A 14,843-nucleotide genomic window follows, 5' to 3' on the forward strand; every position below is an offset into this window, starting at 1 on the left:
AATTATAATCGAAGCGTGTGTACCACGCAGATCAGTTCCGTGTCTGTCACATGATCCGTGATCGTCCGGCAAGAGAAGTCGTGTAAAGATGGCAAGTCAGTCTACGGGTATCCAACAGCTGTTGAAGGCCGAGAAAACGGCAGCAGAGAAAGTAGCTGAAGCTAGAAAACGTAAGATAAACACGACAGGGAAATTAATTTTATGTACAAACTTTGTATCGTGTAACTTGAAAGATATTAGTGAGCTGGAGGTCATTTGCTAAATACATTCCTCTGTTGACAACCTGTCAAAGCGACCCCGGTCCCCTTATCAGTATCGGTAGGTACATTTATGCAGATCGCAATTTTGGTATTCAAGCAAATGTAACGTAAGGTAATGATGAGCTGGATAGTTGTAACTCCGTTAGGAGTAACGACTTGCATATATTGACTTCACAATAAAAAACGTGTATTTCAAAGGCTTGTACAGGACGTGAATGTTGTTTTTTTTCATATACGGTAACTTAGTTTTTAAAGCAGATGTGAACTATTTATTCTTCTTTACATTACTATTTTTAATAGATTAATCTCTACAGTACCTGTCCTCGAACCACAAGTACCTGTGGACTCTTCAAACCAGTCAAAGTTTACTTAGCTACTCAGAAGAATAGGTCATTTCTAAAAATAAGAATTATAAAGAAAAAAAGAGAGAAAACCAGATAATTTCTATATTCTTCACATTTTGAAAGCATATACAAACGGATAAAAATAGGAAAAAACAAGAAATTAAAACATATACAGTACAGTAGCTGACAGCTCATAATGTCACATCTGGCGAAATAGAAGAAAAGCTGACAATGTCCGAGTATTCATTACGGGATCCTTAAAATTTAGTGGTCTTGCATGTGTGTTTTTTATACACTCTTATTTCTTTACGTAAACAAAGTGGCTGATATTTATATGCCATTTTCTTTCAAAGTCTTTCAGATTCATTCTGCGCTGCACAAATTTGATTAGTAACAGTTTCACACAGAGCAGTGTGTGTGTAGTTACAGTAACATGAACTGTGTGTGAAAAAAATCTTCTCTTGATGGAAACAAAGCCCTTTACTAGGAGGATCAGGCAAATGCCTTTTCATTTCTTTTTAGGTTAGAACATTTGATTTTGCAGAAAACTCTGAATAAATATAACTTTTCCATGTGAATGATATCCAAAAGTTTGAACATAAGTGAATAAATATTCATTATTGTGAGAGTATTTTTCATGTTTTAAACAAAGCCTGTTCAAAAATCTGGTATGTAATTTCAAATTATTCTTCATTCTTTGACAGGTAAAAATAGGAGACTTAAACAAGCTAAAGAAGAGGCCCAGGCGGAAATTGATGCATACAAAGCTCAAAGGGAAAAACAATATAAACGTTATGAGCAATCTGTAAGTCATCATATTTGTAATAGTCGAGACATAAAGTGTTTTTTCATGTCTGTCATTCCCTCATTTTTTAGTTTCTGCTTATTTAATGTTTGATGGATGGAATCTGAAATGACATGTACTGGTATTATGAGAAGATGGAGACTGCATTAGAGTTTTGGTCCATGAACTCTGAATATATCTAGAAATTATCAGCTTTCAATTGTTTTCTCGGAGCTTGACATGGATTGGTCGTATGTAACGGAAATTTGGTACATGATTAAGTAAGACAGCTATCATGGTTTATTTAGGTAAAATAATTCAATTGAAAGTGTAATAATTCTTTATTGTTGATGTACTTAAATACTTACTTGCATGATTTCCTTTGATTCATAGGTCCTTGGATCTCGAGGAGACATGGAAAGTAAAATAGACCAAAATACAAAACAGAAAATCCAGGAGATCAGTATGGGAGTGGCAAAGAACAAAGATAGAGCTATAAAGGAGTTCTTAGATTTGGTGTTGTCCATCCAGCCCCAGGTACACAAGAATCTGGTACCAAAGGTATAACGTGTACCATGTCATCACTTCAGTAGCTAGTCAAAGTTGTACAGGTTATATTGTGATGGGATATCCTAAACAGATAGACTGGACTTGATCTCTCGTTGTAGAAGAACAAGATGCTGTGCATTAAATAAAAGATCATGAAAGAGAAGAGTATTAGATCACCTCTGAGAACTTGTTGAAAGTTTTTTCTTTTACTGCGTACATGGTACAGTATTTGAAATGAGAAGAACATTTTGAAGGTTATATGTTAAAGTTCAATCTAAATTGACTGTTTGGTTAATTACTGTTGTAATATTTTATTTTGGAAAGATGTATGTATAGACATTGTATAAACTGGAGCTTAATTTGTGTATTATAAGGATGCTAGAAATTTTAGAAGTAGAAACCAAATTTTTAAAAATGTAATTCATACTGTGGTTATATTAATGATGTTGATGGGAGAATTAATGAAAGTTTTGTATTTTTCAATAACAGGTATACGGTAGGCATTAGCAAATCTTGCAATGTGATATTTTGTCTCCATTAGTAGGATTTTATGTATGGTTCAAAAAAAATATATCAGAAGTTTGTTAATTATGAAAACAGAACTAGGTGCATGGTTATATTAAAGAGTGCTTTGAATATTCAATGAATATCATGCATTTTTCAGCAATAGCATTGTACTAGAGATGGCTATAGAACAAATAAGACATACACAAATTGTATTCACAAATTAACAAAATCATCATATAAATCCATTATTGCATTGTGTAACTGTGTAGAAAAAGTAGGATAGGATAGTTTGTAAGTTGTGGTTGAAATTGTGACAGAATATATGCCATCCTTTGCATTTTTTTGTCCATTAATACATTGTCTTGGTCACTCTGCGGCATTCCAATTCCTATTTGTTGTTCAAGGGGAGATAACTTAAAACTCCTTATCATGTACATGATATGTTAGTTGCATCATACAAGTGTCCATCTTTTTCTTGCTAACTATCAATAGAAAACAGTATCAACTGAAATAAAGAGATAGCTTAGATGTTTATCTAAATTGTTTCAATTCTAGACACGAGTATATGTGGCATTTTTTTGTGTTGACATCATAGGGTAGATCAGCTAAAAGCTCTCACAGATCTTTAAAATTCTTCAGAATGAATACAAGGAAGACCAGTGTCTCTTTAAATTTGTTTAGAGATACTGAAATGAACAAACTATATGCAAAAGCAGTTACATGTTGATGATTATTCATAATTTTTCTGATGAATTGAAATAGACATTAAGATGAACACTTCTATTGGGTAATACTGTTAATAATGTTGGGTTTAAACCAGTTGTGTGTATAAGAGTAGTTATCATAAATGATTGGTATCAGTGATATATTGGTGTAATTTTGTTTATTTCATATTTATTATCCAACCATTAAAATCAACATCATACTGTGATATGCGTCAGATGTTCTATGTCCTGTTTGTACTACTGGTATTTAAAATACCATAGGTTGTTTTCTAGATTTTAATTATGAATTAAAATTTTCTCAAACTGAATACTTTAACCATTGAAAAAAGATTATTTATATTTGACCTAGAATTCAGTATCATTTACATAAAAACTAATCACAATATCTGAATACTACATATAATATTGAACGATTCAAATGTCCCGTACAACGTAGATGTCACTGAGTTACAATGCTGTCAAAATATCATGTTCTGGTATTCATTATCCCTGTGATGTTGAAAAGTACTTGTACATCAATGTCCTTCATTTGAATAACTTTGTAGTCCTTCACCCAAGCTTTGTATAGGTCAATCATAATTACCCAGAGCCTCTTGGTTGTTGGGAAGAAGTCTGAAAAAGCACCCCAACAAATTTGACCTTTGTTACCTGAAAAGTTAGATAATGTCATAAACTTGGGGGAAGTAGTTAGCATTGCACTCCAGTTGCCTACCAACGCGAACGATGCAGGTTCAATGGCAAGTGTCGGTTTCATAAAAATATCTTGCACAATCCTGAAAATATTTTGGTGCTCGGATGTATGAATATCTATTTGTGTGATCTCGTGGTGAAAGTCGTTGACCTTATTTCGGTGTCCACCATCGATGAATGACACTGTTATGTCTGACATGTCAAACTTATGGTCAGGGCAAGAATTACTTGGAGTATTTCGCTTATTTAAGCATGAGGTGAAAATCACACCAAATTGCAGTACACTACAAGTTAAACGCTTGTGATGACATCTCATAAATTATGTCCTGGACATTGTATGAGAAAAAGAACGACAGCAATAAGATAAGTTCCAAGGGGAAATTTCACATGATGAATACATTCTAAAAATCAATTCCTCTATAAATTCCATTTTACATTTTAAACAGTCACACAACAAATCAACTTTGGAACGAGAAGTCTGGACAATTGTTCGACAGAGTTGTGGGAGGGTGATGGGGGGCGTACAACACATAAGATAGAAAAATTACTCGGACGCACATGCACAACTTAGCTGTCATTATTTGTAGAATTTATTAGAATCGACCATCAACTTTAGGAAGGACTACTCGGAATTAATATATGATTTGTTTAACAAAGGGGAATAAATCTGTAAAACAGGATACGGTCGAAACACAGATGCATAACTTAATGAAATAAGATGTATAGTCATCAGTGTGTTATCTCAATGTTTAAAATCATTTGATTGTCCTATAATCTAATTTCTATTCTTCATTTAGTGTGAAATTTTGTTGAATTCGGCCAAAAATGGGACATAAATCAATCAAATAGTAAAAACGTACGACACACTGCACAGAAACACAACTTTAGGGAGTTATTATGATATCTTGGAAGTTTCATTTAAATTCAGTTCTCCATACTCTCCCGTGATGCAGCATGTTCATTGTCTATTTACAAAACACACCCATAGCCAGCTCCTTTAATAAAAGCCGTAATAGATAAACAGATACATAGATTAAGCTGCTTCATATAGATACTTATCTTTCACTTCTTCAATTTTAATTGTTGGCGTTGGTGAAAGGGAAGTAAGGAGTTTCTACAATGGCTTAAACAACTGTTGAAATATCAAGGGAAATATGCATTAACACAATCGTTTATTTATCAACAAAGTATATGGGGTTACCATGAACCAAAAATTTAATGGCAAAACCACCGCCTATGAATTTTTAAAGACTGTACAAAGGGCACGGGTGAAAATCATCGACAGTAGATCCTAAGGACTCCGTAAGACACTTCCACTGAATGTATTATAAGGTGTAGTTTGGTATGGTTTTAAAATAATGAAATATCGAGTTATAATAAAGTGTATTGAATCATGGGGTTTACACCTCCCCATCTACATCCGTACATTTGTTTCAGCCAATATTCATTTTCCTCGCTCACCTTCTAGATTTACCATGAACGTAATACTTGTATTATTCATTTCAATTCATTATTAAACGGAATTATTACTGAAATACAAAAAAATCTTGGAATATTCCATTCACTTATCAGTATAAACAAACGATGAATACATTATTAAGCATCTTAACTGATACAACGTACCTATCTTAATAAAGGTGTTGCTGAGTTTTTACAGTGACATGATTTTCATGGTAAGGTTGTTAAAGTTTGAGTTCCATTTCCACTTTTGTTTAAGAAAAGGGTTATTGAGTCGAGGCAGTAAAATGAGACATCTTCAATGATACCCTAATTAGACGGCATTGCTGAAGAGACGGGCATCATCTTCCTGTTAACAAACGAAAAGACTATGTGCCTGTGCAGAGAAAACCATTCGACTCGACCATGTGCTGTGGAAAGAGTTCGCCGAGTCTCTTGCATGATGTTCAGTGAGGTAGCCACCACCTACTAAAAGAAGACATCACCCCGGTTGTTGTCGATGAAGTAGAAGACGCTTACTCTTCCGGAACACCTGGCCATATTCTCCTAGTACTTTTCCAAGGGTCTCCGTGTAATACTTTCTTTGTTCATATTTTGCCCTAGTTTTATGGAATTTGAAGTATGATTATGCTTCCATTTTGGTATTTTATTTATTTATTTATTTTTTTATTATCGGTAGTTTTGTCGTAATTACCACTCAGCCACGTTATCTTTTCGAAGTTGAAACCGCAGTGAATATGTACTACCTATGATGTGTATACTCGATATGTAAATTTATTTACAATGTTGATTTCGACGATAGTCTCATTATAATGTGATGTATCTATACTACGTATTATGCGTGTACTCTATATACATGTTCACGTGTAAATTAAACTACAAAGTTGATTTTATAGTCTCATTACATTTGTATGATGTAATGTTTCTATACTACGTACTATGCGTGTACTCTCTATATATTTAACTTAATAACTGATTTAATAGTCTCATTACAATAAAAGAAATCTTTACGAAGACTATTACGAGCTACTATGTTCTATAGTGTGGTACTTTGTATGCGTATTTTCTCTTAACGATGACAATAGGAGATGGCTTAATATAAGATTTATAATCTTGTTGCCAGATCCATTTTCAATTTTATAATTTGTGTATGTGTATGTTGTAAATGAAAATCTGAAAATAAAATATTGTTTAAACCTATAATTATTCAATATACCTTTTTTTCTCTAGCGGCTCTGTGGCCATTCAGAAAAAATAAGAATAGTTTTTCTCTTCACAAAGGAAAACAGATTACTAGCAGTTGGTAGTGCAAGTGTCAGCGCGACACACAAACAACTAAGGTTTCCAAGAAGTACGCGGAACTCGAGAGCTCGTGGCTGATTTCTAGATTGTCTGGCAATGGTTGACCATTGCTGACGGCCCAAGTAATTCGTTAGCTTATCTGGTGTAACTAGTTCAAGGATTTAGGCAATGACAAAAAATAGCATTTAGCGACGCCATTCGGCATCACTTTTAGGAAAATTTAAAGGCGGAAAAACACACAGTTTTGCGATAAAATGAAAATGACAAAAAAGTCCTACTCAGCATAATAGACATATGTTTCTTCAAAGAGGTGCAATTTTCAAGTACAAATACTTTATCAACCTTGAATATATCGACTCATCGGTTTAAAATAAAAACAGCATAATTTTTTTTCAGTATAATAAATAATGTCACAAAATACTATATACACCAGGAGAGAACAACCAGCAACCATAACATACATCAGTTTCTTTAGAGAGTTATTCAGGCAAAACTTCTCGTTTACCTTGTTAATGTTTTCCCGTGTCATAGTATTTTTGGTAGAAATTCTACATATATTGGTCAACCATAATGGATATTTTATGTCAGTGTCTAAAATCTTAAACCTACAACTTGCAATTTAAGTACCGAAAAAAAATTTCGGTAAAATCACTTCTAAAATCAATGTGTGTATAGTTTGTTTACTAAATTTTATTTGTCATATCGATTGTGAAATTACAATGCGATATTTTATGGTAAGTTATACGATAGAGAAAGGATCAAATAGAAACTTCAAAATAATTGATCACATAATTCAAAATTTGAATAGAAAAAAAAATATTTAGATAAACAAACTACTACTAAACAAAATGATGGTCGTTTCGTTAATGATAGACTAAAAGTTACATAAAAAATTCCCGAATTACACTTTATGTAACATAGCTAGTTACCGTAGGCTTGGCCCAGAGGGTACGACTAGATAGGTTAGTCCACTGACGAAATAGTCAGATGATCGATGTGAGTCATCAACAGTTATCTCCCGTGACCTACTAAAGATAATTTATTTCAGAATATCATTGAAATATAGACTTTTCTTATATCTCTCTCATTTATGTAGTATTCTTTTTTCAGTTATTTAAATATCATTTCCAAGTCACCTGTTTGATCATTGGAAAGTGTTTTAGCCAAAAGGAATATATTATATTTTTTCAACGTTGTAAGCGGTCACGATTATTCTTGTATAGGGTCATCCGCCATCATGAAGGGTTTTGAGTGAAATCGAACTGACGTTTCACGAAAATAAGAACAAAAATGGCAGGGAATATTGGAATGGAGCAGCTTATTCCAATAGTGAATAAGCTGCAAGATGCATTTGTCTCTCTTGGCGTCCCGCTGTCTCTCGATCTCCCTCAAATTGCTGTCGTAGGAAGCCAAAGCGCCGGTAAAAGCAGCGTTCTGGAAAACTTCGTTGGACGGTAAGAATGACAATATTTACTTCCGGCATTTTTCGTCTGTGTTGTTGTTGTCGTCAAGCTAGCTCAACTTGCATTTTCCAGATTATCTATCGTAACATGATCTACATATGAGAAATATGGAACTGCAAGGGCACGATTCAAGGGAGTGTGATTTTATTTTGTAATTTCCGAGCCAGGAAGGGGGCGTAGATCAATGTTTCCAAAAATTACAATAGATTAATCACTCAATACATTTTAGTTTGTGTCGCACTTCTAACTTTTTATCCGATACTCATCGTACACTGAAATTATTAAATGTTACATGTATCATATACATAACGATTCACAAAATGGAGTTTACCCCAGAGTTGGACCTACCACGTACTAGAATTCAGATTCATAAGTCGATTCGACCATTACTTTTGTTTGAAATTATACGACTGGCTTTCTTAAGAAAATATTTTAAAAAACAATTTCATTACGTTGGTAAGTGTATGCTGGAAATATTATCATATACCTCAATTGTCGAACTGGTTGTAATATATGAAAATCTACTCAACATTCACAAATGTACATCCAGAATATTTATCCTCTTCAATGTGAGTGCACCACTTCAGTTAAGCTTGATGGACGAAACCTGTTGATTTGAATGTCATAACTCAAGTATACAGTTGTATAACTGAATGTGTTCACAAATTATTCAACTTTCATACAATAGTGATATGAAATACTGTATTTTGAATTGTCTTGATAAAAGCAGCTACATAAATCATATATATATATATATATATATATATATATATATATATATTTATCTCTGATCACCATGACCATGCTTCTTTGGCTCAGTTCTTCATTTTGTGGAGAGTGGAGACCTAGATTAGATTCTTGCTGCAGGATAGCTGTGCTTTTAGCATAAGTGATGATAACTAGCCCGATTCTCCTCTGGCTGTAATACTATGGCAGATGATGGACAGGCCCTCAAACCATTCTTAACTTACAGAAATCTTAACTATAGATTATAGTTTATAAATAAAAGCAGGTTTCAATTTTCTGTTTGGTTCAACATTAAGACTAATTATGTAGAAATAGAATAACATGTGATGTGATGGTTTAAACATTTTAGTGACATATGTGATGAAATGATTTTGAGGGATGCATATGGTCTTTTTTAACTGGTAACACTGAAAAATGTCATCAGGAGGTCATTTGTTGCAGTTCATAGTATACCAAATTTTACTTTGATTTGTAACAAAATTGTTGATTGCATGTCATGGTCATACTTCACTACTACACACATATGACATCTTTCCAAAATAATGGTAATTGTATAAGTTAAAACGAAGCTTTAAAAAGTTTACTTCAAGACATGATAACTACCGCTGTTTGTTTTGTTATAAGATAAATCATACCTGTTCTGATGCTCTGTAATTGAAATTTTAAATGCAAGACATTAAGGTTGGGTCTGAGTATATGCAATATTATGGTGTATCAATTTATTCTGCAAGAAGTCCAGGGGTCAACACATAAACTCTGTATGGCCAGCTTATAGATGTTGGTGGGCTAACCAAACATGGACCTATTGTCAGAGAAATACAGGTGAAAAAGACAGCTATACGATACTTCACCAAATTGGAAGATTAAAACTGATCTGTGAAGAATCTTGACTGTTTCACTACTGATATACCAGGGTATTATCCCTCAATGGAAAGATCTCTTACTTTGTTAATAAGGACATGATTGATTCTCAAAACAAGAATAATCTCATTTGTTCTCGGATTGTGTTTCTTTTTAAAATTTGCTTTTCTGATGCCCAGAGCAACCAATTTTAATGCTGAAACCATTGCTTAGTCCAGATCATTGTTTAGATAACAACTTTCATACACAGGGGCGTGATCAATGTTTCAGGGAAGAGGGCTTGTGTAACGTGCTGTTATTTCAAAGGTGCATTTATGATAATAATCACTCAAGCTTGTATCCAAGATTTACTTCAATAGTATAACCATGATAAACAATGTATCTGGTCAGATATCACATGATTATTGAGTTGTGAACAGAAAAGACATTTAGTTGTGAACAGAAAGGACATCATTTTCAAATTTCCTTTCTTGGAATTTACCAAATTTTTTTCCATTGCATTTACACACATTTGCATATCATATTTATCCCCAAATAAGCCTGCACATACAAGTAAACCTCCTTTATTTTCTCAAAGTTACCAATTTTAAATAAGCGCCACCTCCTCCCACAAACCAATTATGATATTAAACTTTAACCGTGTGAAAGGGGGATAATTTGAAGAATAATACCATATGATATAAAAAGTTCATTGATTACAAAGCATACCACTGTGGTGAAGGTCACTTTTCAAAACAAATATGTCATTTTGTGTAATTCAAACTTATTATTGATATATAAAAAAATAAGGAAACATCTTTATAGATGTAGGTATGTACCACTATGTCATGTTGAAGGTAGTGTGTATGTATTGGTAATACAACTATTTTTAGACATTACCCATCATATGAATCTGAGGCGACTCAATTCTGAATGGATACATTATACATATATTTATTCTTGGTGAATATAAATAACTGTTCAGAATACAAAACATAAATATTGAAATTTTGTTTTACATTTATTTTATAAAAATAAAAATTATGGTCATGTATTTGGAACTTTGGAATGAATCATACCAAATGGTCTAGATCTGGTGACCATGATTTTAGACATTCAAATTATTATTAGATATGACTACCCAGGTACGTAGCTTTGACTTTTGACCTATGAATAATATAATTAAGTTTCACTTCATTGATTATGCCCTTATATGGATATACTCTGTCAAGATCTGTATTTGACCGCTTATACCTACCAGGCACATACAATGCTGACAAAAATACCAGTATGACAAATTGTCTCAAAATTAGTTCTTACTGCAAATGATGTCATCTATGGTTACTTTGTCTAGGCAGTGTAGAAATTTCTTCGTTTTGACTAATCATCTGTCAGTTCATGAACAAGCATTTTCCATTCGAGGACACCAAAACTTTGGATCGTTGTCTAAAAGCATGTTATCATTTTGATTCGGATTGTGTTTATGTACGTAAATCCATAACAGTTTCTAAAATTAATATATCAAAAAGAAATAACGATATTGTAAATTCATAATTTTGGTCATGAATTATTTTATTGAAAATGGAAGTTTAAAACGTACACACCAACTATGAAACCATAAAATAGGTGAAGTGATTTACGGATTGTCAAAAACTGTTTGAAGAAAGATTTTAATTTGTTCATTTTTTTCAAATTCGAAAACCTTCTTGAGTGAGGTGAGACTTCTAACCTGAAAATGTCTGGTCCAATTGCACTCAATCAACTTATTCCGACTGTGAACCGGCTCCAGGATGCCTTTTCTAACATTGGACGTAGCTTTTATCACAGTGTAGACTTCCCTCAGATAGCTGTGGTTGGCTGTCAAAGTGCGGGCAAAAGTAGTGTTTTAGAGAATATTGTTGGAAAGTAAGTCAAACTTATGTTTGTTTGTAAGTCATATTATTTTTTCTTCCTTGATATATGTTGTTTGTGTGTGTTTTATTTTTTTGAATATTAGGTACAAACAAATGATACAATAATGATTTTACTTTTTAACCTCTGAAACCTTAGAATTACAATATGTTTTAGGTGATTGTGATATGTCATATTTAATTGTGACCAATGCATAGTGTATAATGCCAGTAAACAAATTTATGTCTCTCATAAACTCCAAATATATAAAGTCTAAATGCCTGTCTCAGGAACACTAGATATATCGTGGAAATGTGATATACATATATATCAGGTATTTGATGATAATTATTTACTTCAGGTCACAGATAACTACCTCAGTATATGATTGGTTTACAAAAGTTTTACTGAAACCTATCAGAATAATTATCTATAGTGAAACATTTGATATTGATTGAAATACATGTTTAATATTTCTGTAGTGATACTTGTTAATACAACCTAAATTTCATTAACTTATCTTTCTTTTATCTTCCTTGATGGTCATTGGCAACCACAAATGATGAAAACCTTCTGTTTGTGTGTTTTATGAATTAAAACTTAAAAATAGTTAAAGCAATAACTGAGGTTTGTAAACATCTCTGAATATAACAGCTACTTAATTATTCCACATTTCATATAATGTATCAGAATTACCATGTGACTTTTAATAAACAAATCAGTATTACAGTGTTATTGGATGTCAGACTGTTTATACTTTCTTACACAGGGAATATATAGGCTCGCCACTTTTGTCATTTTTTTCACGGAGTCAAAATGCAGCTTATATTTTAAGACACTGGCCATTTACTCTATTTATCCTGCAACATTGGTTGAAATTCACAAAATTAAAACTTCAGTAGATTTGTTGTTCAATCTTTGTTTACCTGTCGTTGACGTTACGCTGAATTTTGCCTGATGACATATGCCAAAATAAGAGCTCTGCATGGAGATATAGTTCCAAACTTCATCAGATATTAACAGTGATTTTATGAATATTTATAGATCAGCTTGTTCATTACAATATGTCAGATAACTTACTACAGTTACTTATATCAATAAACCTAATTTTAAAGTAAATTCAGAAAGTAATTCTGTTGAATTACTGCACATGCTTAAACACAGCTGTTTTCCGTCACTGCCGAATACAGCAAAAATATATGTGGCAGGTTGTATTTTGACAATGACATTGCCTATCGCAGATAAATATATATATGTGTGTGTGCTATAGGAAATTTTATTATGAACTAAAATTGAGTGTTGTTTTGAATAGGTTTTTGTGAATCACCGACAGGTACATATATACTGTATATCATAATTAGGCAGTTAAGTAACCTACCAATATGTTTTATAACTAGGTGGTTTTACAGCTATAGATAGTTAGAACAGGATGTTAATTCATGGTATTGTTGACATGTTCTACTCGAGGAAACTGGTGATATTTGTAATTTTCCTGGATGCTATCACTGCAGGAAGTCTAGTCATCAAGTTATATATAGGTCTATTTACGTGGTTTATTCGTGAGATAATGCTAGTATTTTAATCTGTATGATACAAATGGAGATTAAATATGTTCAAAGTGAAATGATATAGTTACATGTATTTAGATTAGCTATAATGAATATGTACAGGATTTTTTTGTGTGGGAGATTGAACCTGAGATATGAGATACATAAATCTTACTCATGTCCTTTATTAGAGTTGTTTCCAGTAGTCCAACCACAAAGCATCTTACAAATGAGAAACTGTTAAATGTGATTACAGAGAGACAATAAAGTTGAAGACTATAGGGAAGTTTTCTTGGGAAATAGTCATTGTGTTATATAAGTTAGAACTATTCAATGCTCATTAGTACATGTATCAGTGATCGTTTCCTTGTTTTTTACTTTGTTCTTATCTGAGAAAATGGCATTACTAATTTTGTTACTTTAATTAATTTATTCTTTTTCCCCTACAGGTCTTTGTGTAAATCTTTCTTTTGTTCATGTTTTGGTGGAATGTCATTTTGTATTTTTCTAGTTGGTTCTGTTGACTGTTCGTTTTCTAAAGTAAAAAAAAAACCTGATGGATCAGCTGGAAATTAATCAGCTTGAAACATTTTTTTAGTACTAATTAATATATGGTCAAAGATGATAAAAGCTGGTCATCTAAACATCCTTTTTTTCAAGTATGTTTTGATTCATGTTGCAAATTACGGTTTATATCAATATTCTTGCTATACATTTATAAGTACGGTTTATACAAAGTGAAATTTGTGTTTATTCTGTGTGAAAAACTTTTTGTGGTGAAGCTTTCAAAGGTATTTCAAGCTTTTCATTGATTTTTGCTCTGGGTTGTTGTAAAGCTTGATGGAAAATGACCTGCTCATTTGCCTGTATAAGCACCAGACAGGAAGGCTAAATGATGTTTAGCTATTCTCTTACCTCATATATCCCTTAATGGACTTTGAATTATTTGTCTCAAGTAGATCTTTTGAAACAAGTTTTGAAAGCCATAGGGGTTGATAAAAACAAAATTAGAAAGGCTTGTTTGTTTTTGAAGTACTTTGTAGTGTTGAAAGCTATACTACATATATATTTATGTAAATGTACTTCTTTAGCCAGCTATGTAGAACATTCATTTAATTGTCTTTTGCACCCAGAGTACCAATTTTATGTCTGTTTGTTTTGAATCAGTCAGCTCATGATATTGTTTAGATCTTTTAAATTCTTTCATCTTGGCATGTGTATAGCAAAGAAAGTGACCTATAATGTGTGTATGTATATTGTTATTTGTACATGGATTGGGGGACACTAAATCTCAGTCAGTAGAATGTTAAACCTTGCCATCTTGGATGAAGATTTGTGATGTTCGGTTCATTTCTGTCCTAATTAAGGCAGTTCTAGTTTCTTTCCAATCTTGAGATTACATGCATTTAATGTAGTGTTGTAATGGGAAAGATACTTTACCCAAGTTGCTCTGGGTAAGTTAAAGTGGGCCTTCCTCATGATGTTCAGTGAGGTATATGTACATAGCCACCAGCCACTACTAGGAGACCTCAAAGGGAAATTATTGTTCACAGAGCAATAACTTGAGCAAACAAAGGAACAGTCATGGGTTTGTTAGATAATTCTAGCTCAGGTTTAGTTGCATACATTAACCCTATAAATAATCTTAGTATAGACCAGATTGATATACAGTATGTACTGTTAAAGGTTTGTGTAAAGATTCAGATAAATGGTTGTAGATACAGGAAATTAGAAAGA

At 32.7% G+C, this 14,843-nt stretch overlaps 2 protein-coding genes across 4 annotated transcripts in view; both read left to right on the plus strand.

Moving 5' to 3' along the window:
• Positions 1 to 64: 64 nt before the first annotated feature.
• LOC132549778 (V-type proton ATPase subunit G 1-like) lies at positions 65 to 3,375 on the plus strand. Its single transcript, XM_060213741.1, has 3 exons — positions 65 to 170; positions 1,309 to 1,409; positions 1,782 to 3,375. The coding sequence occupies exons 1-3, from the start codon at positions 89 to 91 to the stop codon at positions 1,953 to 1,955; spliced, it is 357 nt and encodes a 118-aa protein (XP_060069724.1). The 5' UTR covers positions 65 to 88; the 3' UTR covers positions 1,956 to 3,375.
• Positions 3,376 to 7,847: 4,472 nt separating this feature from the next.
• LOC132549843 (dynamin-1-like) overlaps positions 7,848 to 14,843 on the plus strand; it is a 43,320-nt gene continuing 36,324 nt past the window's right edge. For 2 of the 3 annotated variants that reach the window (XM_060213817.1, XM_060213816.1), the window contains exon 1: positions 7,848 to 8,073. In XM_060213817.1, coding sequence (XP_060069800.1) covers positions 7,910 to 8,073 — 164 coding nt within the window. In that variant the 5' untranslated portion in view covers positions 7,848 to 7,909. The remainder of the gene's footprint in view (positions 8,074 to 14,843) is intronic. The other variant, XM_060213818.1, reaches the window with a different exon arrangement.

This window comes from Ylistrum balloti, unplaced genomic scaffold, assembly GCF_031769215.1.
Source record: "Ylistrum balloti isolate Yb309-2 unplaced genomic scaffold, AGI_CSIRO_Ybal_v1 Utg370078, whole genome shotgun sequence".
Classification (NCBI taxonomy): Eukaryota; Metazoa; Mollusca; class Bivalvia; order Pectinida; family Pectinidae; genus Ylistrum; species Ylistrum balloti.

What these genes read in the sequence shown, in the direction of transcription:
- LOC132549778 (XM_060213741.1), top strand. Translation starts at nt 89, where the DNA reads ATGGCAAGTCAGTCTACGGGTATCCAACAGCTGTTGAAGGCCGAGAAA. An exon ending in AGTAGCTGAAGCTAGAAAAC is followed by an intron (nt 171 to 1,308) that starts GTAAGATAAACA and finishes ATTCTTTGACAG; the next exon opens with GTAAAAATAGGAGACTTAAA. An exon ending in ATAAACGTTATGAGCAATCT is followed by an intron (nt 1,410 to 1,781) that starts GTAAGTCATCAT and finishes TTTGATTCATAG; the next exon opens with GTCCTTGGATCTCGAGGAGA.